General features: G+C 37.2%; 2 protein-coding genes across 15 annotated transcripts in view; both read right to left on the bottom strand.

Annotated features, from left to right (window-relative positions):
- COL25A1 (collagen type XXV alpha 1 chain) overlaps positions 1–23,688 on the bottom strand; it is a 523,210-nt gene that overhangs the window by 405,790 nt on the left and 93,732 nt on the right. The window lies entirely within an intron of this gene.
- On the bottom strand, positions 19,608–21,525 carry LOC108289782 (eukaryotic translation initiation factor 3 subunit L-like). Its single transcript, XM_017509332.2, is given in 2 exon segments — positions 19,608–21,131; positions 21,133–21,525. Coding segments are annotated over 2 exon segments (1,704 nt in total). The 5' UTR covers positions 21,499–21,525; the 3' UTR covers positions 19,608–19,793.

A 23,688-nucleotide genomic window follows, 5' to 3' on the forward strand; every position in this document is an offset into this window, starting at 1 on the left:
CAGCAAATCACACTGCCACGTGTGTACCTATGCAACAATCTTGCATGTTCTTCACATGTACCCCAAAACCTAAAATGCAATAAAATAAATGGGAATAAATAAATAAATAAAGTCACAGGACACATTGAGTTTGTGCACACTCTCATTGAGAATCATATAAATTTAAAAGCCTTATTTTCATAACAGGACACATTGACTTTGTGCACACTCTCATTGAGAATCATATAAATTTAAAAGCCTTGTTTTCATAACACTAACATTATTCCGGCTGTTTCTAAACCCTTATTTCACTTAACATACCAGGCCAAGACCTTAATCCAGAGTCTTTGAAATCAACTCATAGTTTGTAAGACTTAATACTTGACAATTTGCATGTATACCTGACTATTACAGATTTAAGATGACTGATTCAACAGATGAATAAGTTATTCAACCTATAAAAACATTTCGTTTTCAATACAGTTAAGTAACAAGTACCAGTGGAATGCATGCTAGTGTAAACAGGGATGATTCATAATATATGTGAAACTTTACCATGTTGTCAGCATTACATTCATCCAATACATTGTCTCACTCATAAAAACATACACCAAGCAATCTCTGCTTCTTTATAAGAGCAAGGCCTTTTTTAGATTACACATGTCTTAAAAATAATTTTTTCTTGAATTTTTATATCAATTGTTTGCTTTTACTTTGAACTTTTTTCATTGTATCTTACGGTGGTTGTCTCAAAGATGAGCATGTGTCTCTAGCCAGTGATTCCTTCCTTTGTGGACTCGTAAACGCAAAACAGGTCAGGCCAGGAGGACCCTCTTTAGAAATAACTCATCTTTTCTTAGCTCCGAGAATAGTAAAGTCACCTTATTAGCCACATCAGACTCTGCATATACACACACACACACACACACACACACACACACACACACACACACAAATATGTAGCTATTAATACCATTCATTAATCAAGAGAAAACCAATGTTCAGAACACACTCCATTTTCTCTCTCTGGCAGGCTTCTCAACATCTGATTTCAACTGTTTTTTAGTGTTCCAAAGGTACTTTATTAATACTATAGAGAAAGACTCCTTTTACTTTCTTAAATTAACTGATAACCAGGTAAAACTCACTGAACAATCAAATCCTAGAGAAAGCCTCTTGAAAAGTCTGTAGAGGACATCAAGGAAATGGAAGTCACACAACAGCAATAACACCCTGATTGCATTCTACACTAGCTCTAGAGCCTCCATTCTGAACAGATACAGCAAAGTGTTACTGAAAAATCTGTTTCAGCTGTGATGAGAAAAATGTTTCAAAATCCATAAAATTGCTACTCCTGTCATGCCCACACTTAAAGTGGTTTACAATTAAATCCTTAATAATGCTACAAATGTCTGGGAAGCTTCCCCGAAGATTTCTAGTATGTACATTTGTGAATAATCTGTCAGATTCATAAGATTAGTCTTGTGCTTGAAACCAGGATAATACAGTACAGCTCCTTCTCCGAACACTAAACACTTCCCTGTACAGCATTTACAAATTGCAATTGGTTACTGAACCTAAATAAGACCCTGTTGGGATAGCAGAGAATGTTTTAGCATGGGAGTGCACAGGTAGAGGGAGATAAACTGATAGTTTTAGATTTGATAGGTGCAGCCAAGTTCAGATCTTTTCTTCACTTTCTATTTCTCTCCTTAAAGAGCTTGCCAGTTTTTATAAGAATTATCCAGAATTTTGAAAGAATGCAAAGGATCTTCAGTCAGCTCATTCAAAGGAAAATGTTTTAGAATTTTACTTAACACATTTCGTTATTTCTGACTTTAATTTTAAATTGGCAAAATCTAATGTATTCCTGACATGACTACCACCATGATGTGTACTTCTGGTACAAAATTGGAATTGCATTTATTTTGTTCTTCTTTTTCTAGAGACAGGATTTGCTATGTTGTATGAGTTGGTCTCGAACTCTGGGCTCAAGCAATCTGCCTGCCTTGGCGTTTCAAAGTATTGAGATTATATGCATGAGCCACCATGCCCAGTTAAAATTGGAATTACCTTTCTGAAAGTGGCTAAATAAAAATGAGATATATTTAATCATATTTGCCCCTGAGAAGCAAAGTTATGATATGGGATTATTTTCTAGAAGAAAAAAACTGCTTTTTTTAATAGAAATGAATATAAAGATTTTTATAACAATAAAAGAATATAGTAAAGCAAATAAGTATATATTTATGATTGTCATTAGAGATGTTTACAAATGCTCTGGTTAGTTCCCCTTCCTGGCTGGGTTAGGATTGTACTTCCCTAGCCCTTGGAAATCAGCATGGTCATGGGACTTCATTTGGTCAGTGAAACGTGTTAAAGTGACCGAAAGTAACTTGATTGGAAGCATTAAAAGGTAGTGTGTAATCTCCCATGACTCTTGTCCTCTGCCAGGGTGACGGGAAATGCTCAGGAAGACGCCTGCTCTATTAGCATGGCTAATAGAGTAAGAATAAATGCAGTGAAAGCGCCAGCTGACCTATGACATAATATACGTAGACTGTTAGCAAGAACTACACCTTAGTTATTTTAAACTGCTGACATTTGGGGACTGTGGGTTATCACAGAGTAACTTAGCTTAAACTAACTGACACACAGCTTATATATTAAAGTGTAAAGCCTTCTAAGACACAGCTAAATCCTTAAGTAACCAATCACACTCTGTTGGCTTATTTTCAGGCAGCAATATATTAAATGGTAACTTCCTTCTATTATTCACTTTCCATCTTACATCGTCGAAGTCTTTCTCCAGTGGCTCCTTTCACACAGCAATCAGATGTGCTCAACCCTCACGGCTAGTGAGACACCGCCTTCTATCTTGCCGTGCCTGGGAGTTAAATTCTCTTCTTTTCACTGCCAGCCTTTCTGAAAGCACAGTCTACAATCATTGCCTCCATTTTACCTCATGTATTCTGGCAATTCTATCAAAGAACTTTGAATTGTCAAATCCATGGCTCTTTGCTTGGTTTCTATCTTTTCAATTTTTCTTTCTTTTATTTCTGATATGCTATTATTTTGGTTCCCTCCTAACATGTATCTTTTGTGGGGCTTTTTGAGACAGGGTCTCTCTCTGTCACCCAGGCTGGAGTGCAATGGCACAGTCTTGGCTCACTGCAACTTTTGCCTCCTGGGTTCAAGCAATTCTCCTGCCGCAGCCTAGCTGGGACTGCATGTGTGCATCACCACGCCTGGCTAATTTTTTGTCTTTTTCATAGAGATAGGGTTTCGCCAGGTTGGCCAGGCTAGTCTTGAACTCCTGGGCTCAAGTGTTCCGCCCACCTTGGCCTCCCAAAGTGCTGGGATTACAGACGTGAGTCACCACGCCCAGCCTCTCCTAACATGTATCTTGTAAGTCTCCTTTGTTGGTTCTGATTTATCTATGTGTAAGTATGTTTTAAGTATGTCTTTCATCTTCTTTTCATCTCTCCCCAATAATCTCATTTACTTGTACAGCTTCAGCCCTCACTGTCATGTATATATGATTCCCAAAACCATCTATCCTAAATTTGTTTCCTGCATATTAGGTTACTTGATATATATCTCCTACCCATATCACTAGAACCACAAAAATCAACTTATATTTTTGAATATTTATTTCCCTCCTGTCTTTTCTTCATTGATATTCTCAACAAGTCTCAATACATCAGTGTCCTCTTCAATAATCTTATCTTCCTCACTAACCACATTCAATCAGTTCCCAAATCCTTCTGTTCAGTACTAACTTAACACAAGACTGCTATGAAAATATGAAGGCTATCTTTTCTGTTGGTATGCAGTTGGTCCAGTAATTTATGATAAAGAATAGAGTTTAAAGATAATAGAAAATTGAATCCAATAATATATTAAAACAATTATACACCACAACCAAGTGGGATTTATGCCAGGTATAAAAGACCAATTCAACATTTAAAAATCAATTAATGAAATCCACCACACAACAACAGGCTAAGAAAAATAATACAGTCATATAAATAGATGCAGAAATAATATTTGACAAAATCCAACACCTATTCATTTTAAAAACACACAGCAAACTAAGAATAGAGAGTAACTTTCCCAATCAGAGAAAAAACACCTACAAACAACAAACCATTAACATCACACTTAATGGTGAGAAGTTAAGAAGCTCTTTCTCTAAACTGAGGGGCAAGGCAAGAATGTCCCTTCTCACAACTTCTATTCAGTATCACTGGAAGTCCTAACTAATACAGTAAGACAAGGAAAGGATATATGAGGCATATGGATTGGGGAAAGAAACTTAAAACTGTCTTTTCCACAGATTACATAATTGTTAACATAGAAAATCTGAAAGAATCAACAAAAACTCCTGGAACTAATAAGCAAGGTTGCAGGATACAAAGTTAATATGCAAAGTCAACTTCTTTCTCATATACCAGCAATGAACAATTAGAATTTGCAATTAAAAATAAAAACCACTTATGTTAGCACAAATTTTTTTAAAAAGGTACAAATCTAATAAAATATGTACAAAGTTTATATCAGAGAAGTTACCAAACTCTGATGAAAGGCATCAAAGAACCACATAAATGGAGAGAGATTTCATGCTCATGGGCAGAAAACTCAATAAAACTCACTTCTTATTCTTAAGATGTCAGTTCTTCCTAACTTGACCTATAGGTTCAATGCAATCCTAATCAACATCCCAGAAAGTTATTTTGTGAACACTGACAAACTATTTCTGAAGTTTATGTGAAAGGGCAAAAGACCCAAAATAGTCAAAACAATAATGAAGAACAAAATTGGAGAACTGACGCTCCCCGACTTCAAAACTTACCTTAAATCCAGAGTTATCAAGAATTATTTTGTGGTACTGGCAAGAGAATAGACAAATGGGCCAAAGTAAAATAGCCTAGAAACGGGCCCACACACAATAGCAATTCAACGGAGAATACTTTTTTCAACAAATAATGCTGGCATGACTGGATAGCCATATTGGGGGAAAAAAAAAAAAAAAAAGAATCCTAACACAGACCTTATGCCTTTTGCAAAGCCTAACTCCAAATGGATAACTGACCTAAATGTAAAACACAACACTATAAACTCCTGGAAAATAACATAGGAGAAAATCCATGTGATCTTAGACTTGGTAATGAATTTTTAGACACAAAACCAAAAGCACTATCAATAAAAGAAAAAACTGAAAACTTGGACTTTATAAAATAGTATGTAAATTAGTTATCAGTATTCACAAAATATACTGTTAAGAGAATTAAAAGATAAGCCACAAACTGGGAAAAAATATTTACAAAATAGATTATCTATAGTTCAACTTATCAATCTATCTCCAGATACATATCTATATTTTATATATGTGTATATACCAATATCTATAGAGACATCTAGATATATGGAAATATAATACTTTTGTAGATACATAGACATCTATATCTTACAGAGAAGATAAGTGGCAAGAGAGATATCTATATCTGTACAGATATATTGGTAGAGAGACAGCCATGGGGGAGAGAGAGAGAATTGGGAAGAGAGAATGAGAATGAATAATTGCAGTAAAGGGGTGGGAAAAAAAATCAAAGAAATAATACCTTCTTCCCCTAAAAGAACTAGAGGACACTGTACATGGAAAAGTCCCCAGCCCCAGTTCCTACCTTAATGACTGAATAAAGACGCACACAAAACCATATCATATTGAAATTTCAGAAAATTGTACTTAAAAGAAGCTTCACAAAATTACAGATAGAAAAGCAGGATACATATGAGGGATAATCAGGATGCATCGGAATTCTCAACTATAATAATAGAAAACAGAATACAAGAGGAGCCATGCCTTAAAATTTTTAAACTAGAATGGTTTCCAAAGTACAATTTTTTTACTAACTAGACTAGATAACAGATACGTCAACTGAATGAAGACATTTTTGGGGATGAAATTTCTCAAAAACTTTACCTTTCATCTGCCGTTTCTCAGAAATTAAGGGCTGATAGAGTCCACCAAACCCAGAGCCTCCTTCAAAGAGGAGGAAATGGGACCCAGGAATGAGGAAGGGGCAACAAAAGGAATTCAGGACAATGCTGAAGGGAAACTTCAGGAAAGCAATTTTTCAGGCCAGAGACTGCCAATCCAAAAGGGAGAACTGAGAGCTCCGGCGCAATGCCACCAAGAAAACAAAAAAAAAAGAATCCTACAGGTTGTGTGATTTTACCACAGTGATAAACTTGATAGCTTTAGCAGAGTATTTTAAGGTGAAATAAATAGTAAAGAGTGCATAGAAAAGTAAGACTATAAATAAAAGTAAAGCAATGTTTAATTCCAAGGGAAAATTTTCATCTTAGAACAATATGGCCCAACTGTGACAAATTTCTACTTAATCATAATAAAATCAAATTGCTATTTGTGGTTCAATCAATGTCAGTGAATATTTTATTATGATTACATAGAAATTTGTCACGGTTGGGCCATATTGTTCTATGATTACAACTAGATTGAAAACATAGCGGAAGTGTGTTGTGAGTGGACCAATTGCAGGAATAACAGAATAAAATCTTCATCTACAAAAGCTAGTTATCAATATAAAATTTATACCCACTTTTTAAAATAAGAAGTAGTCCTGCAAGCATACTATTAGAAATAAAAAGGTAAATAACCAAATAGCAGCTAAATGGTTTCAGTTTGTTGCTTCTATAAAACAGAAATTGAGGGTGGAAGGAAGGGGGGTAGAAAAACAGTTTTATCATAAGCATCGTGATTTTTTAAACTATATGCCTACATTAGTGTCATTTAAAAATTTAAAGGAAAATATTTTATCCAAAAGGATCCCAAAGTGGCTGGATTACTCCAACTTGGAAGTTGACAATTTTATACAGGTTATCAGTTTTGCATTATAATTTGAGATAATAATTCTGTAAGACTTTGTAAGAAGGAATCAGAAAAATACCACAACCAGAAAGCTCTTTTCCCTCATAGCTTAGGAATAATTTGGAAAAATGGCCTATATGATAGGCATACTCTTTTGTTACAACCAGAAAAGCAAAATACAATAACAGTTATAAACAAAACAAAAACAACTACCACCAGCAATAGTTTATTCAAATAAAAATTTAACTATTACATTAAGATTAAATGACCAATTATGCCATTTAAAGAAATAGAATCCATAAGGAACTTTTGTTTTACAGAAACAGTCTGCTTCCAGGCACAGCATGACTACTTTATTTCAACAATGGTAAGCAGGAAGATATTTTATATTGTTTATCCTGTAAATGAAAACATTTTTAAGATATTTGAAAGAAACTTACTTTTAAAAGTGTTGCAATACCTACCAAATAAAAGACAAAAAACAGAGAATACACACCTGGGTATTTTCTGGGACTCTAAAAATTATTCTTAGTACTCTGGGAAAATTCTCAATGGGAATCTTTTTCATTACTCTGTCTTGCAGCTAAATGGCAGTTCTGATTCTACCATGACTGATAAGTTTTATTTTGTAGATAAGTAAATTCTCAATGCTTCCACAAAACTTTACTATCTGTGTGTGTGTGTGTGTGTATGCATTTAAGGAATTTCTTTACCACAGTGTGATTGCTCCAGTATACAATATTAAGGAGCATGGCAAAAAGTATTGAACTTATCTTTGCCCTTATAAGAAATACATAATTCATTATCCTAATGGTTCAGTTACATCATGTGTCTCCACTGAATTATGGAAAATCTGCCACAGAGCATGCATTCATCAGCAATATTATCCAGAAAGCATGCTGAATAACAGTGAGCTCTAAAACAACAATCACAGAGTTGATGTGTGTATGTGTGTGTGTGTGTGTGTGTGTGTGTGTATAATACATGCATATATTAAAATAGATTATTTGCCACAATATGTTTCTGTGCTAGAGAATGCTGGTTATTCAATATCCATTCTTTCCTGCTTGCTTTAGTAATCAGCCCTTCACAATTTAGCTGAGCATACGGCTGCCTAGCTAAAGACTACATTTCCCAGACTTCCTGAAGCAGAATATAGACATGGGACTAATTTTGGCCAATGGATTGTGGACAGACATTGACATATAGGACTTCTGGTTTGTGCACTCAAAAGTAAAGAGCAGGTTTCCCACTGCCTCTTTCAGAGTCCCCACAGATTGGAAAATAAAAACAATCATCTTAGACAATAAAACAAAAGCCTCAGATCAAATACAGAAGACAGTAGGATCCTGGGTTCCTGATACTGTCAAGCTTCCAGGCCACCCCTGATCATTTACTGAGACTTACAAGAGGGGATATAAACTTCTATCTTGATTGTCATTGTATTTTTAGACTCTCCATTACCTCAGAAAAATCTGTATCCTATCTAATAAAGTTTCACCTGACACTTTCCTGAAATGTAGTTCAGGGGCTCTTGACAACATACTAAATTTACCAGATACCTTTTTTCTAAAGAATCCAATTCCCTTTCCATAATTTTACATCATTTTTCTTCACAGCATCTCTGATGTAATATAATAACAATGCCTTAAGATTGGCCTAACCCCCAGGTTCCATGACCCAAGTGCTCACGCCAGGCTGCTTTCTGCCCTGGAAAATAACATCTGGTTCTGTTTCATACTGCCGAGCAAGCTAAATTCCCAGTTTTCAGGAACCAAGAACAAGATCATTTTAACTCATTTTTCAGGAAAAAAATTCTTTTTCATTCAGAGTTCTTACAATTCACCAAAGCCACACTTAATATATAAAATTAATAGACAGCAACCTATGACTTTTCACTAATGTTATCTTATGACACAAAACAGTTAATATCCTTCTACTGTACACAACTTACTCATAATAAATAGCTTTCTCATATACTAAAGACAGGTTCAGATATTTATAAAGTACTTTTATCTATTTAGAGAGAAAGATACTATAAAACAAATATTCTGTGGCTCTCAGGTTTCCCCTGGCACCCTGTCTTCTCTCTCCATAAAAAGGGGATAATTATACCTGCCACAAACTATTTCATGCTGATGTTATGAAGATAAATGAGATAACCTATATATGAAAGCATTTTGTGCTCTTAGGAAGAATAAATCCACCTTAAATCCAAGATGGTATAATTCTTTATAATGTTTTCCAGGGATTTGCTGAACAGCCCTAAAGAGGTCATTACCCACAACAAGCTTTTGGTACCAAAGGACCACATTTCTAACAAAAATCTCACCTCTTGCACCTGACAACACTTTTCAATTAATTAGGGGTAAGTCCAGATGCTGCTCTATTTGGCCATCTTCAGTGCTCTAAAAGAATCCAGATTTTTTACTTCAGTGTCTTGCAACGACTGAAATGAACAAAAGCTCTCTAAATCACAGAGGTTTCAGTTGACAGGCTAACAGTGAAACCCACTTCAGTCAACGTCAAATGCAAAGCAGATTTGGCAAGAACCAGGGTGGGGATAAGTGGGAAAAAGAAAGCCCTGGTGGCAGTCTGACAACTCCCTCACGTCTACTGTCTGCTGTAATACATCAGCAACCTCCGAAGACCCAGCCAATCAGCTGAGCTTGGCCTCCAGCTCAACCCAATGAAGATCTTTTAGTTGACATTCCTTCGTTATGTACAGAAATCTGCTTTAGCAGAGAACTTAGAAATAAGAATTTATGGTAATAAATTTAAAAGCCAAAATTCTATGAATCTGACTCATAAATTACAGCCCTTATCCTAATATCCAACACTTTAATGACTCTGGTTAACTTCCTGCTTACCTTGTGCTGGGGTTAACTAACAGACTTATTTGCTTTTAGGTGAAGTGCCAAATGTTTCTGCATAGCCCATGCTGTTTTAGGGAGCTGCCAAAGAAATAAGGAGCATGCCAGCTGCCTCTGAACCTCACTGTGAGTATATGTGATACAGCTGAGTCAAAGCATCCCGTATCAGATCATCAATTAGCTGTGGGTGATGTGGGGGCGGGGGAGCTCTAACATCTTGGCAGTCTTCCTGGAGCATAGTTACAGTGATGTAAGGTAATATCAGAGCCTGAAAGATTTGCAAGAGAATCAGTTGAGGTCTTGAATACAGTTCTACTCTCACTCCTGATGGCTTGTCCCTGAGGCTTCTATCACTGACAAAACACTTAATATATAGCTCAGGTGTTGAATGTCACTTTTCATTGAAATTTCTCAAAATGCTAATTTTCTAGTGCATGGTTTTCACTTAAGTGAATGTTACTGAGAAAACACGGCTTATCTGTTTACATAGTGTTAAAGAAAACAGAAATGACAAGTTAACTATTGTTTTGCAATAAGCACTGAACAGTGCCCCATAATTCAAAATGTGTGCTAGTTCTACTTACAACTTAGTAACTACCAACCATACTTGTAATTGCTCATTAAAGAATATTTAGGATGCTGAAAAGTCAGAAACAAAAGAAAGTGAACATTTAATTTACTATCTACCTAAATACTTAGGGTTATACTTTATAGGTCAATCCTACCTACACTGTGCTAGAAATAAGGTACACTGTATTAAAGAATTGCTTCTCAATGTGCTACTTTAAAAATGATTGCCAAGACACTCAAAATTTTTCCAAAATCATTGAAAGACCTCTTCTTGTTTTCTAAAGCAGATCCAATGTAATCAGCGCTTTTCCTAATCATCATAAACTAGGTTGTCCTGCAGTTTAACAGAGCATTTAAGAAAGAAAGAGACCCACATATATACCCATTCCATATACCCTCTGCGAATTCCAACACAGAATGCAATATGAAAATCACAGCATGGAAACAGCTAAAATACAATTAACAACTCTGAAATGAGTCTTGCATTTTATCTACCATGCATCAGTCTGGGCAAAACTACTTTGACTTAAGAGATGAGTTCCATCTACAAGGTAGCTCTTAGGCTTCTGAATCTGAGCAATCCAGGACACCAAAAATAATGAAGTAATTTATCATACTATGTTCTTTCCATCCACATTCACTCATCCATTCAACAAATATACACTGGGGAGTCTCTTTTTAGCAGACACTGTTCCACACACTAAGGATGCAGCCTCCACCTCACTCTGCACTGCAGAATATGGAGAACCCTTTTTTTTCCAAGATTTTTTTTCCAAGAAAGAAGATACTAGTCAATTTAAAAAAAAAATTATCAGATTTCATCCAGATAGCTTAAAAACAGGAATTTTTCTCAAAGGTTAATCTACATAGTGATTTCAGATTTTTTAAGATTTTAATATGTTTTATAAAAAAGATTATTAGCTTCATTGAAGAAACTACAAAGAACCACATTATAAAGGAAAGTGATAACTCAAATAAATAATTTTGTTTCCATGTTAGAGAGGAGGCACACAGGTACATGAGTCCACATAGCTTTCCTATATCTTACCAAGTTGGATATTTCTAATTCTAAGCTACTGAGAGCAGTAGCATGTGACAGAAACATCTTACATAGAATACAAATTGCCCTGAAGAGAATCATTTTCCACTGCATTTTCTCTGTTCTCATTTATACTCAGAAACATAAACCAGTCTGTTTCTCACACTTATTTACCTCTTGCTTTTAGCACTTTGCTGAGAAAATGAGTATATAATAAACATGAGTTAATTGAATGAAATTTTATTATTGTGCTTTTAACTATATTCACTGAATATTTCTTCCATCTATATGACAAAGAATGTTACATAGGGACATTTCTTTTGCCAGTCCTCTTCCACTAGATATATTGGTAAAGCAAGATGACCTTCAATTAATATTTTCAAGTATATTTAATAGCCTAAGTAAGAATTACATGCAACAAAGGATGGCCCCAAAACAATGGGTTAAGGTGAACACTGCTTTGTACACATTCAGAACAAGCGGGTATCTAAATCTATTTCCAAAAGCAGGTGAAACTAATCACATAACAATGCTGAATGGTAAAGATTTCATTTTTATTCCAAACAACTAGATAGGAGATAATGCCAGGAAAAAATAAGAGTTCCTAACATGTTCAGACATGTCTGAATAACCCAGTGAACTCCTTCAGAGATGAAATCTCATCCAAATCAATGAGGGCTTCTCTTAAAAAAAAATATAGGCAACATTGAAACATAAAATAAAACAGAAAAGATTAACCAATAAACTGTATTTATTTCCAGACACAAAGCAGTAAATTTTAGTATCTTTGGGGATATTTACGAGATCCAAAAACAGAATTGAACATGTTATTAGTAACAACATTAATAAATTCCCTTCACTTTTTTCAAAAACCTTCAGCAAATAATTATTATATTTGGAATACAGACTATGAGTATTTCTGCATAATGTATACATCTCACAGAAAGGAGTGATGTCCCCACTCTTTACTACTATATTCTATGCTTTCAACGGAAACACCTGCTCTCAAGAGTAAACCTCTGACCAGGAGAGATGGCTCATGCCTGTAATCCCAGCACTTCAGGAGGCCAAAGTGGGCAGATCACTTCGAAACCAGCCTGAACAACATGGTGAAAACCCATCTAATAAAAATACAAAGATTATCTGGGCATGGTGCCATGCACCTGTAGTCCCAGCTACTCCTCGAGAGGATGAGGCAGAAGAATCACTTGAATCTAGGAAGCGGAGGTTGCAGTGAGCCGAGTTAGCACCACTGCACTCCAGCCTGAGCGACAGTGAGACTCCATCTTAAAAAAAAAGGTAAACATTAAAATATATGGTTCTTGTTAGATATTAATTTTATTATAGCTCTGTGATAGGCCAATTTTGGGAAGGGAACATAAAGGAGAGAAGCCTAAAAAAAAAACTCACTAAGAGGTAAAAGGCTCCTACTATTGCAATCATTAAAACAAATTGCAAGTCACATCATATGCTTGTCAGAAATTCTATTTTATATTGAATAACTATAATGTTTTATACTGAAATTTTCATAATTTTAATAAAATTGTCTAAACCTCTGAGTGTCTCTGCACTTCTACTCAAAATTTCACTTCTGTCCCAAAAGAGATAATGGTCTGAGTGCAAAGTAGTCGCTTTCTCTTTTAGGTTTCTGCCCGTCCTACAAAGCACTGCAGAATGCAGTGTACCTGTAAGATACCTTACAAGATACTGGCAGGCAAGTTGATCCAGTATATTCCAACAGACAAAATCCCAATGTAATCTTGTCTCCCACCATTTTTAACACTTAAATAGTGGGTCAAGTTCTTCCCCTGCCATGGATGAAAAATGATACAATCGTGACCTTTTTGATAACCCTTAGGTAATAAAATGCCTATGTTTTCTTTAGGTTGCAAAATACAGTCTCAACCTGACCCCTAGAAAGTCAGTCTCCTGCTATAATTAAGTGGTGCCAACATAACTCCATGGTCCAGCTGTTTCCCCTATTCCTGGATAAAGCCTCCCACCTGGGAATGTCTAAGTAAAATGTGGCATATATCCACCATGGATTCCTACACAGCCATAAAAAAGAATGAAATTATTCCCTTTGCAGCAACATGGATGGTGCTGGAGGCCATTATCCTAAGTGAATTAACACAGGAACAGAAAACCAAATACCGTATGTTCTCACCTATAAGTGGGAGCTAAACACTGAGTATACATGGGCACAAAGAAGGGACAACAGACACTGGGGCCCACTTGAGAGTGAGTGGCGAGAGGAGGGTGGATGAGGACTGAAAAACTACACCTATCAGGTACTATGCTCATTATCTAGGTGACAAAATTATCTGTACGCCAAATCCCATGACACACAATCTACCAATGTAACAAACTTGCATTGCACGTGAATCTAAAAGTTGAAAAGAAAAAAGAAAGAAAATATTTTAAAACTACATATATATATATATATATATATATATATATATATATATATATAAACAATTTAAAAATACAAAGTATTTTTTAAAGCCTCCCACTTAGGAAGGGCATGAGTGACACTTTTCTGCATCATCTCCTATCCTGTTTGCCAACTGTTCATTGTGACCCTTCTGGATGGCATTTAGAGATGGGGAATGATAATGATGGAGAAGAGGTATGGGGTACTTAAATTACCTGGCATTGTCATCAGTGGGCATCCCCATCTATGAACCTGGAAGATATTCAGGAAAAAAAAAAAAAAAAAAAAAAAAAACTTACAGATGTTAAGAGAAAGAAAAGCTCTTTCACTAGCAGGGTGCCTATGAAGGATTTTAGAGACATTCCATTGCTGGAGATCCTTTGACCCTATCAAATACATTTCCAACCTAGTTATTTGTTTAACCTCTTTCCAAATCCTAAGGAACCCAAAAATCCAACTGGAGCTTCCAGCTGCTATGGTCTGTTCAAAATTCCAGGCAACCATGTTGACCAATATCTAATATTATTTCACAATGCCCCAACCTGAAGAATGCTATTGTAGGAAAACGAATGTGGGCTTTCATTCATAAGACCTGTTATTTTGAATTCCAGGCCCTTTATTTCCTGGTTGCCCTTGGAGCGATTAATTAACTCTGAGCCTCAGTTTCCTCATCTATAAAACAATACATTGTTTTAATATTTTAAATAATTCTCTAGTCATGACTCATAGAAGGAAGGGCATTAATAATTGGAAGATCAACGACACAGAATGCAGAGGAATAATGATCTAGTTATCCATTCCTCATAGCAAACCACCTGTAAACATAGTGATTTAAAGTAAAAATGTATTATTATCCTATGGTTGTGCAGGCTTATCTGGGTAGTTCTCTGATGTGGTTCCAGATGATGGCTAAGATTTCAGTCATTTGAAGCCTTACCTGGGCTGGACATCCAAGATGGTTCACACACCTGGCTAGCAGCTAATGCTGGCTATCAGCTGAGTGTTCAGCTGACCTGACAGCTGAACCACCTATACACAGACTCTCTACATGGCTTGGCATTCTTACAATATAGAGGCTGAGTTCCAAAACGGAGCCCTCCAAGAACAAGTACTCTAAAACCCCTATTGGGAGGCTGAAAGCCTGTGCATAACATCACTTCTGCCACATTTTATTGGTCAAGAAATCAAGACAAGCCCAGATTAAAGGAGAAGGAAATTAAACTCCATTTCATGATATGAAAACAGCATGCCCATGTCAGAAGAGAACCAATTGTTTATAGACTATCTACCGCAAATGACTAGAAAGTGGGAAGCCAAAGAAGAGGGAAAAAAAAGTACCCCAGAACTCCCTAAAATGAGACGCATATGAGGATAAAATTACAAGTTCTTAAATTTTTAGGCTTTTGCTTTTAAAATTTCTAATTGTATAAAGTAAATAAAATGTAGTACTCTGGTACATGTATGGTACATGCTCAAAAAATTTCAGTAACAGGAATGAAGGCAAGGAATTATCTGTCTTCTGCTTTAGAAGACAGTAATAAGAGAGTATAAGAATTAGTGACATAGGTCCCTGCTTATCCTTCACCACATATGTAGGAGAAATGTTTGCTCTTTATAAGTAATAATAGAGACGTAACCTATAACATTTGGAGACCACTGACAGGGTGTCCGTTTTCTGCCCAGACGTGGGGAGGACTTCAAATTTACTACAAGGGATTCATGCATCAGTATGTTATTAGGAACAGAAAAATAAGAAAAGCTAGAGTGGATTTCTGGAATACAAATTATTAAATCATTACATCTAATGACTTGCTTCTATTGTTTTGGAATGTGACTGGCAGAATCTAACCTAAGATGACAGAAGTGCCCAAGCACCTATATTTTTACTGAGCTAATATCCACCATAAGAAATGAATGTGGTAGTTTATAGACAGCTAGAAAGTATGTAACACTCCTCCCATTAAAGGATGAGATCCATGTTACCACCCCTTAAATCTTAGTGGGCTTTGAGACTAACTGACCAACAGAATATGGCACAAGAGATGTTGAACCAGTTTCTGGGCCTTAGGATGCTGGCAGCTTTTACTTTCTTTTTGTGATACTTGTTCTCGGAAACCAGCTGCATGCTGTTGATGGAGCCCAAACAGCTCAATGGGGAGGACCCTGTGGGGAGGAATTAAGAATCTTGATCAACAGCCCATTTAATCTCCCAGTTAACAGCACCAAATTACCAGCCATGTGAGTCATCTTAGAAATGGATCCTGCAGCCCTAGTTGAGTTATCCCACTGATGCCACATGAAACAAAGTCAAATCCCATCCAAATTGCAGGTTTGTAAGCAAATTAAATGATTATTGCTATTAGAAATCACCAAGTTTTAGGGTGGCTTATTATATAATAGCCTAACCTTAGCTACCCAAATTATAAGTTTAATATTGTCTTTCCCCAGTAAATTAAAGATAATGAGCTTCACCTAACATGAAAATCTACTGTCATATTTTATGGTGAGTAATGCCACAGATCTAAGCTGTAACGTGACATGCTATCACATAGATAGTAAAAAGAGTGCCCCCCACATGATCACCTTCATCTCTGAACATGACCCTACTGTCATACCTCAGAAGGTAGAGTGCACCATAGTCATCATAAATTAGCCTCAACCCATCCTCAGCCTTTTGCCTGATTTCTTCCTGTAACCAATGACATATATTGGTAAGACTAACGATCTGTGCTTTTGACAGTATGACATGATTATGAAAGGGAATAAAACTTCAGACTCATAAGAACTAAACCTGTGTCCTCAGCTGCATAAATAGTCCGTTTTGACTAATTTAACCTCAAACAAATAAAAAAAGTAGCAGAAAAACATAGTGAAAACTTCATACCCTACCTTCATAATTAATATTTTATATATGTGGTCTATGGGAAACTGGAAGTAGTCACCGAGTCAATCTACATTGTTTATGTATAGGACCAGTAACACTAAAAGAAGTCCTAGTTACCAACTTTGTTAGAATTATTTAAATATACATTTTTTATTTTCCTGCAACAGTACTTTGAACGTCTCCATTTGGATATATCTCTATAAAATCTATAAAACAAGTTACATGTTGGACAAGGGCCAAGTGGAGAAAAAAAGTATCAACGCAAGATACAACTAAAAGGAAGTAAGGTATCATCTACCCTGTGCTTCAAGAAAGCAGAAGACCATCAGAACTGGTGATGTTAGTCTGAGTCAGAGACGCCAACAGGCCCTTAGGATGTGCTCCCTGAAAGCCATGGTTGCCTTTTGATCTCACCATGGCTGGCATCTAGTGAGACAGAGTTCCATTCTGGTTTAGTCTGGTGCCCAGACTAGCAATAGATTCATTTCACAGTTTTTGTTTTAACATGATATAGAGGAGAATCTAAATGTACAATCTGCCTGTGTGTCTGGGGATTTTTCCCTTAGCTTGATGCATTGCCTTTTGATGAACATTTAGCTCAGCAAATCTTATTTCTGTACACTAAGGAATTTTCTAGTTCTAGAAGAGCTCTTAAATCCTTTGGCAGAGATTCACTCACCTTAGTAAAACAATAGCTGGCAGATACACACAGTCTACAGGAAATCAGGGTAACAGGTTAGGTCATTTTTTAGGTGAGCTACTTAGCAAACTTTGATTTGTCCTTCACAAAATGAAGATTTGTTTTCTTAAATGAAAGTACATAATTTCTTTTTATTCTCTACTCTAAAAGTCAATAAACAAATCATCAAATAAAATCTGGTTTATACCAGCTTTCATGACTCACATCTGGGCTATGTACCTCACAACAATATTTTCCACTATAACATTTCTGTAAAAATAATCCTAGAACATATTAAATCCCAAAAAACAATACGGTTTATTTGGGGGTCAGCCATCTACATTTACACTAAAAATTTTCTTACCTCCCTAAAATGTTGATACCTGACCTTTAGTCTGTAAGATATAAGTATGGAGGATATGTCTTTTAAACAATGAATTAGGATGAATTAGGTTATATTCAGTTATTTTGTCTAGAGATCAGGAGGAAAGATATAAGTAAAGTTAAATCTGAATTAACTCCTCCCCATATACCAATCAGCTGCTAGTTCTTTGTTACCTAAGAATGCCTTCCACATTGTGTAAGGATTTGAGAGAAAGTCCCATGAGGGCAGAGGCCACTTTTTCTTGCTCACCATTGTATCCTCTGACCTAACACAGTTCCCGGCACCCAGTAGGCACTTAGCACATATTGGGAGGATGAATATAGCATGAGACCCTCCTCAAAGCCATCTTTCCTACATTCTAAAATCAAATCTATATTAGCACCCCTCCTCTGACTTAAGAAATAGACCTTTTTAATATACTACATGCATCAGTCAATGCATCGGGTTCCTGGTAATCAGCAACAGGTTCAAATAGATTTGTGTAGCAGGGCAGCTAGCTGGCACTGACCGTCCAGTCTGAAATGTACCTCTCACCCCCATACCATGCCCCTATGCCCCAATATCTCTTGATCCTCTTCCCCTGTTTTATTGATCTTTGCAACAATTATTCTCAAAGATGTTCTATATGTTTAATGTCACTTGTCTATTGACTTCTAATAAAATATAAGTGCATGAGGTCAGAAACTTTATTTCACTGTTCCATTGCCTAGGAAAATGTCTGGCACACAGCACAAGTTCATTTTATGTAAAGGAAGGAAGGAAAGAGGAAAGGAAGGAAGGGAGGGAGGGAGGGGGGGAAGGGAGGAATAGGAGGAATAGGAGGGAGGGAGGGAGGAAGTAGAGGGGAGGGAGGAATAGGAGGGAGGGAGGGAGGGGAGGTGAGGGAGGAATAGGAGGGAGGGACAAACAGGAGGGATGAGGGATGGACAAGATGGGCAGATGGGAGGGAGGAAGGAACAAGATCCCAAAATAACAGAAAAGAAGAAACTCAGTGGGCTGCTGTGGTAAAAATGCTTAGGATATTAAAGACAATACACAGGGGTTATGGGTTGAATTGTGTTCCTTCAAAGAGATATGCTCAAGTTCTAACCCACAATACCTGTGTATATGACCTTATTTGGAAATGGTCTTTGTAAATGCAATCAAATTAAGAAGATATCATCCTGGATTAGAGTAGATCCTAATCCAATATGACTGTTGTCCTTATAAAAAGAGAAGAGATTCAGACACACACAAAAGGAGGACGACCATGTCAAGACAGGCGGAGATTGGAGTTCTGCTGCCACAAGCCAAGAAGTGCCGGCTACTGTCATAAACTGTAAGAAGCAAGGAACGGTCCTCCCCTAGAGGCTTCAGAGGGAACATGGTCCTGCCAGCATCTTGATTTCTGAGTCTCAAGAATTGGAAAAGAATAAATTTCTATTGTTTTAAGCCACAGTTTATGATACTTTATTACAACAGCCCTAGAAAACTAATACAACTGGGCTTAATAAAAGAAGGGCCTCAAAACCAGAGTGGATGATTATAGAAAGACAAACTTTGCCTAACTAAAACATTTCCTGTACTACTCAACCAAAGCTGGTTGTAGAACGATGAATAAATAAAAGATGTACTAGGAATTTTAAAAAGGAAATTCTTAGAGCAACAGGTTATTCTTTTTTAAAACCTAATTATTTTTCTTAGTTTAGTACTTAATCTTTTTTTTTTTCTTTAATGCAAGTTTGCCTAACAAATACTATCCTTGGGATACCTAACAACTTAAGAAATAGACGAATCTGACACCAAAGTTCAATCTCTTACCAATGGGCTAATATTTTACCTCAGATGCCAAAATGCAACGTTTCAGATGGCAGATATGTAATTTGTTACTTTTTTTTTTTTTTTTTCTGGCTCCAAAGATCCTTTACTGAGATCTACTTGAAACACTTTGGTCCTAAATTTGTTAACTGAGTTGACAGGCTGATGGCTGATCTAGGTAAAGGTTTCACGGTAGCAGAAACACTTCCTGCCTAAAATATATCAAAACAGGCTCCTGAATGATGTGTATAAATGTCGTCAGGGTCTCTGTCCCATCTTCTTCAGGGTTCGATTAAGCTCCTCAAATTTGTGGATCTGACGGATAAAGAAATCCCCATAGCGCCTGGCGACCTTGGTGTCCGCAATGTGGATCATATCCTTATCAATGTAGAAGTCAACCTCTGAAGCTGACTGAAATTCACCATCCAGGGCTGAGATACCGCTGGTCCACACCAGGTTCTTCATCTTGTGTTTGAATACAAGAAGCTGAATCCAGAACTCCTGCTCTGTGAGATCCAGGAAGCCAGCCAGCTTGGCCACAGGCATGGTGGTATAGAGCTTGAGGAAGCTGCGGATGGTTGAAAGCTGGGCCTGCTGCTGTACTTCATCAACGAACACCTTCAGCTGCTGCAGGAAGGGCTCTTTGTGGTAGTTGGGGTGCACATTATCGTAGTTGGGCACTACTGGCGACAGAAACTTGGGGCAGGAGTAACTGAAAAGTTCTTCATAGACCTGTGGGTCACCTTTCTGCATGCGCAGCATCTTGTCTCCGTATTTCTCCCGCAGTTGGAGGTGAATGCTCTCATCGATACGCATGGGGTACATGGTGAGGGCAATGGCCAGCAGCGCGTGCATCTGCTCATTCTGCTTGTTAATCATCTCATACTTATATGTGGTCCTCTGGAACATACTCTTGGTCCTCTGGATGTAGAGGAGGATGTTGGCAAAGACCCGGATGGCATCCTGGTAGCGACGCATCATCAAATATGCAAATCCAACATAATAGTACGTGGTGACCTGGCACTCTGGAACACGGGAATACATACTCTTTTTGTTCAGTTCGATGTTCTCCAGCACCTTGATGGCCTGGTAGTAATCTCCTAACAGGGAATGCAGGCGGAGAAGCCCCACCAGGCTGAAGTAACCAAGCATCTTGTAGAGGGAGTGCCGCCCATACTCCCCAGCCACACTCTCAGGATCACCTCCGCTTGTGTATACCTCCAACTGTCGGTTGATGTTGGATTTGTCTACTAGGGAATGAAGGACATTGAGGACACTGTGAACATTCCAGATTTTGGGATTGGAACGAAGGAAGTCAATCTCCTCCTCTGACTTCTTGGCAGTCTTGCAGCGGTACTGACTGAATGACTGAAACTGGTAGATGAACTCATCGATGATATCCCAGAGCCACTGGTTGGGCAGTTCAAGGGGAGCAGGACCATCGGCATTAAGGATGTAGTTGAAGAGATTGCAATAGTTGTAATAGGATTCAAACCTCTGCTCCAAGGAAGGTCCCCCACTGACTTTGGCATATATGTGCCTGTAGTATAATTCTTTGTATAAAATCAGGAAGACAGCATCGTTGCCAACCTGTGGATTGGCTTCGGCCAATGGCTTCGGCCTCGGGCCAAGGTGTATTCTTGAAGAATCTTTCAGTCAGCTTGGTCCAGCTGTTCTCATAGATATCCTGGATCTCATATACCTTCTGGTCAATGACATCGCTGGAGACTCGACTGGCCTGTAGCTCATACACTTTCTGGTCAATCAAATCCGAGACAGTTTTGTGGAAATACTGGATGAAGTTTTTGATCACCTCAGGGATCACCTGATAGGTTTGCTGTTCATACTGACGTTCATAAGCAAGGTCCTGCTTTGGATCTCCTGTGTGCATATCATAGTCGCCCGGATAAGCATAGGGATCATAAGCCGCCTCGGATTCGTAATCATCAGCGGCATAAGACATGGCTGCCGGGCTCACGAGCACTGCCGGAAAGCTGTAATTTGTTACTTTTATAGTTCTATTAACTTTACCACTTTGCTATTATGAATTTTTCAAAGACGATATCCCTAAATTATTAAATGGCCTTTCCCAGCCTAAGAAATTCAAATATTTTTCAAAGTACACACCTATTAACAGCAGTTGGTCCTTGCTTTCGAACAAAAAAAAAGGTAAAATATATTCTCAAACATAAATCAGAAGGTTGTTAGCTTCATAAAAGATTATTCATTTTGGCCGGACACAGTGGCTCAAGCCCGTAATCCCAGCACTTTGGGAGGCTGAGGCAGGCAGATCAAGAGGTCAAGAGATTGAGACCAGCCTGGCCAACATGGTGAAACCCTGTCTCTACTAAAAATATAAAAATTAGCTAGGCATGGTATCGCATACCTGTGGTCCTAGCTACTCGGGAGGCTGAGGCAGGAGAATCGCTTGAACCCAGGAGGTGGAGGTTGCAGAGAGCCAAGATTGCACCACTGCTCTCCAACCTGGTGACAGGGGGAGACTCTGTCTCAAGAAAATAATAAAAAAAAAAAAGATTATTCATTTTATACTAGTAAGTTCTGCTGAACTCAACTGATATATTTTAAATTATTCAATTTACAAAAACTTAATTTGCAACTTTCAGGAGTATCACTACTATATGTGGTGAGGTACAAACATGAACTGGACTCATGTTCAAGCAAGTCCTTTAGCTATTACCAGACCCATTACCATGTGCAGATGGAAGAGAAAATTAACATGAGCTCATGAAGAAAACATCAAGACTGCAATGAGAAATTTGAGGACTAGGATTCTGGGCCAATTTAGCTGTAAACAATGAGATCCTTGAGGATGTTTTTATCATCAGCCTTTTCAAATCTATTAAAGGTGTTTAGAGAAATAAATTTTAATCAGTTATATAAACTCTAATATAATTTAATAGTTCCAAGACTTTGTTAACAGAAGGGGAGGGGGAGAGTGTGCCAATTTTGTTTTATTTAGATTTTTCCCTTTGCCTACACATTTTGTTTTCACTTTATCAGGTTTACTCAAAATTTGAATATCGGAGAGAAATTTTGCCAATAGCACAAGCAAGTCATGACATGAAAGTACTAGAAAGTAAATGAAAGGCTGTAATCAACGCTATGATCTTGTTAAGACTAAAAGACAGAATAAAAAATGGTTGGAGACTGCAAAGATGATACCAAAATGTTGGCAATTGAGGCAATCAAACAGTTGGAGTTTGTTTTACAGCCTGTGCAGAACCTAGATAAGACAATGCCTCATAAGAATGAAATTACGGAAAATAACAGTAAATCCATAATTCAAGAGTATTCAGGTTTACAAAAAGGGCAATGGAGGAATTTCTTTATATAAATTTTATTTCCCTTTTGGAAATGGTTTTTGCCTGTTTGGGCTTCCATAACAAAATACCATAGACTAGGTGGCTTACAAACAACAGAAATTTACTTCCTACAGTTCTGCAGGATGGGAAGTCCAAGATCAGGGCACCAGCAGGTCCAGTGTCTGGTGAGGGCCCATTTCCTGATTCATAGATAGCAACTTCTTTCTGTGCCCTTACAAGGTAGAAGAAGGGAATTAGCTCCCTCGGGCCTATTTTATAAGGGTGCTAATCCCATGAGGTTTCTAGCCTCATGATTTAGTTACCTTTCAAAAGACTTCATTGCCTAATAGTATCACATTGGTGAATAGGTGTCAACATATGAAATTAGGGTGAGGAGAGGGACACAAACATTCAGACCACAGCAGAAATTATAATGGGCTTGTAAGCAAATTTTCCTCTGAGTGCTACGAAGCCCTTCCAATCCCTTTCTACTTTGTTAATATTAGAATTTTTGTGTCTCTTTAGTTACACAATATTATCTTTTGTGCTAATAAAAATATCTCGATGTTTATCTTAATGTTAGTATATTTTCGAGTTGTATTGTTGCAGCTGTTTGTTGGGGAAAAACTGCTTCTTCCTTTCTTGTTTTTGACAAAATTCAACGTCTCAGTTTGTAATCCTACGCAGCCAAATATTATACCCTTCTATAGTAGTTTTCCAATTTAAAATGCATGGGACTTCTAGAGTGAGGTTAAGGTATAAGTATCTAAGTAACTGAAATACTAGTCAAAAAATACACTAAGTGGAAGGGATACAAGAAAAAAGAATTC

This window comes from Cebus imitator, unplaced genomic scaffold, assembly GCF_001604975.1.
Source record: "Cebus imitator isolate Cc_AM_T3 unplaced genomic scaffold, Cebus_imitator-1.0 Scaffold17, whole genome shotgun sequence".
Classification (NCBI taxonomy): domain Eukaryota; kingdom Metazoa; phylum Chordata; class Mammalia; order Primates; family Cebidae; genus Cebus; species Cebus imitator.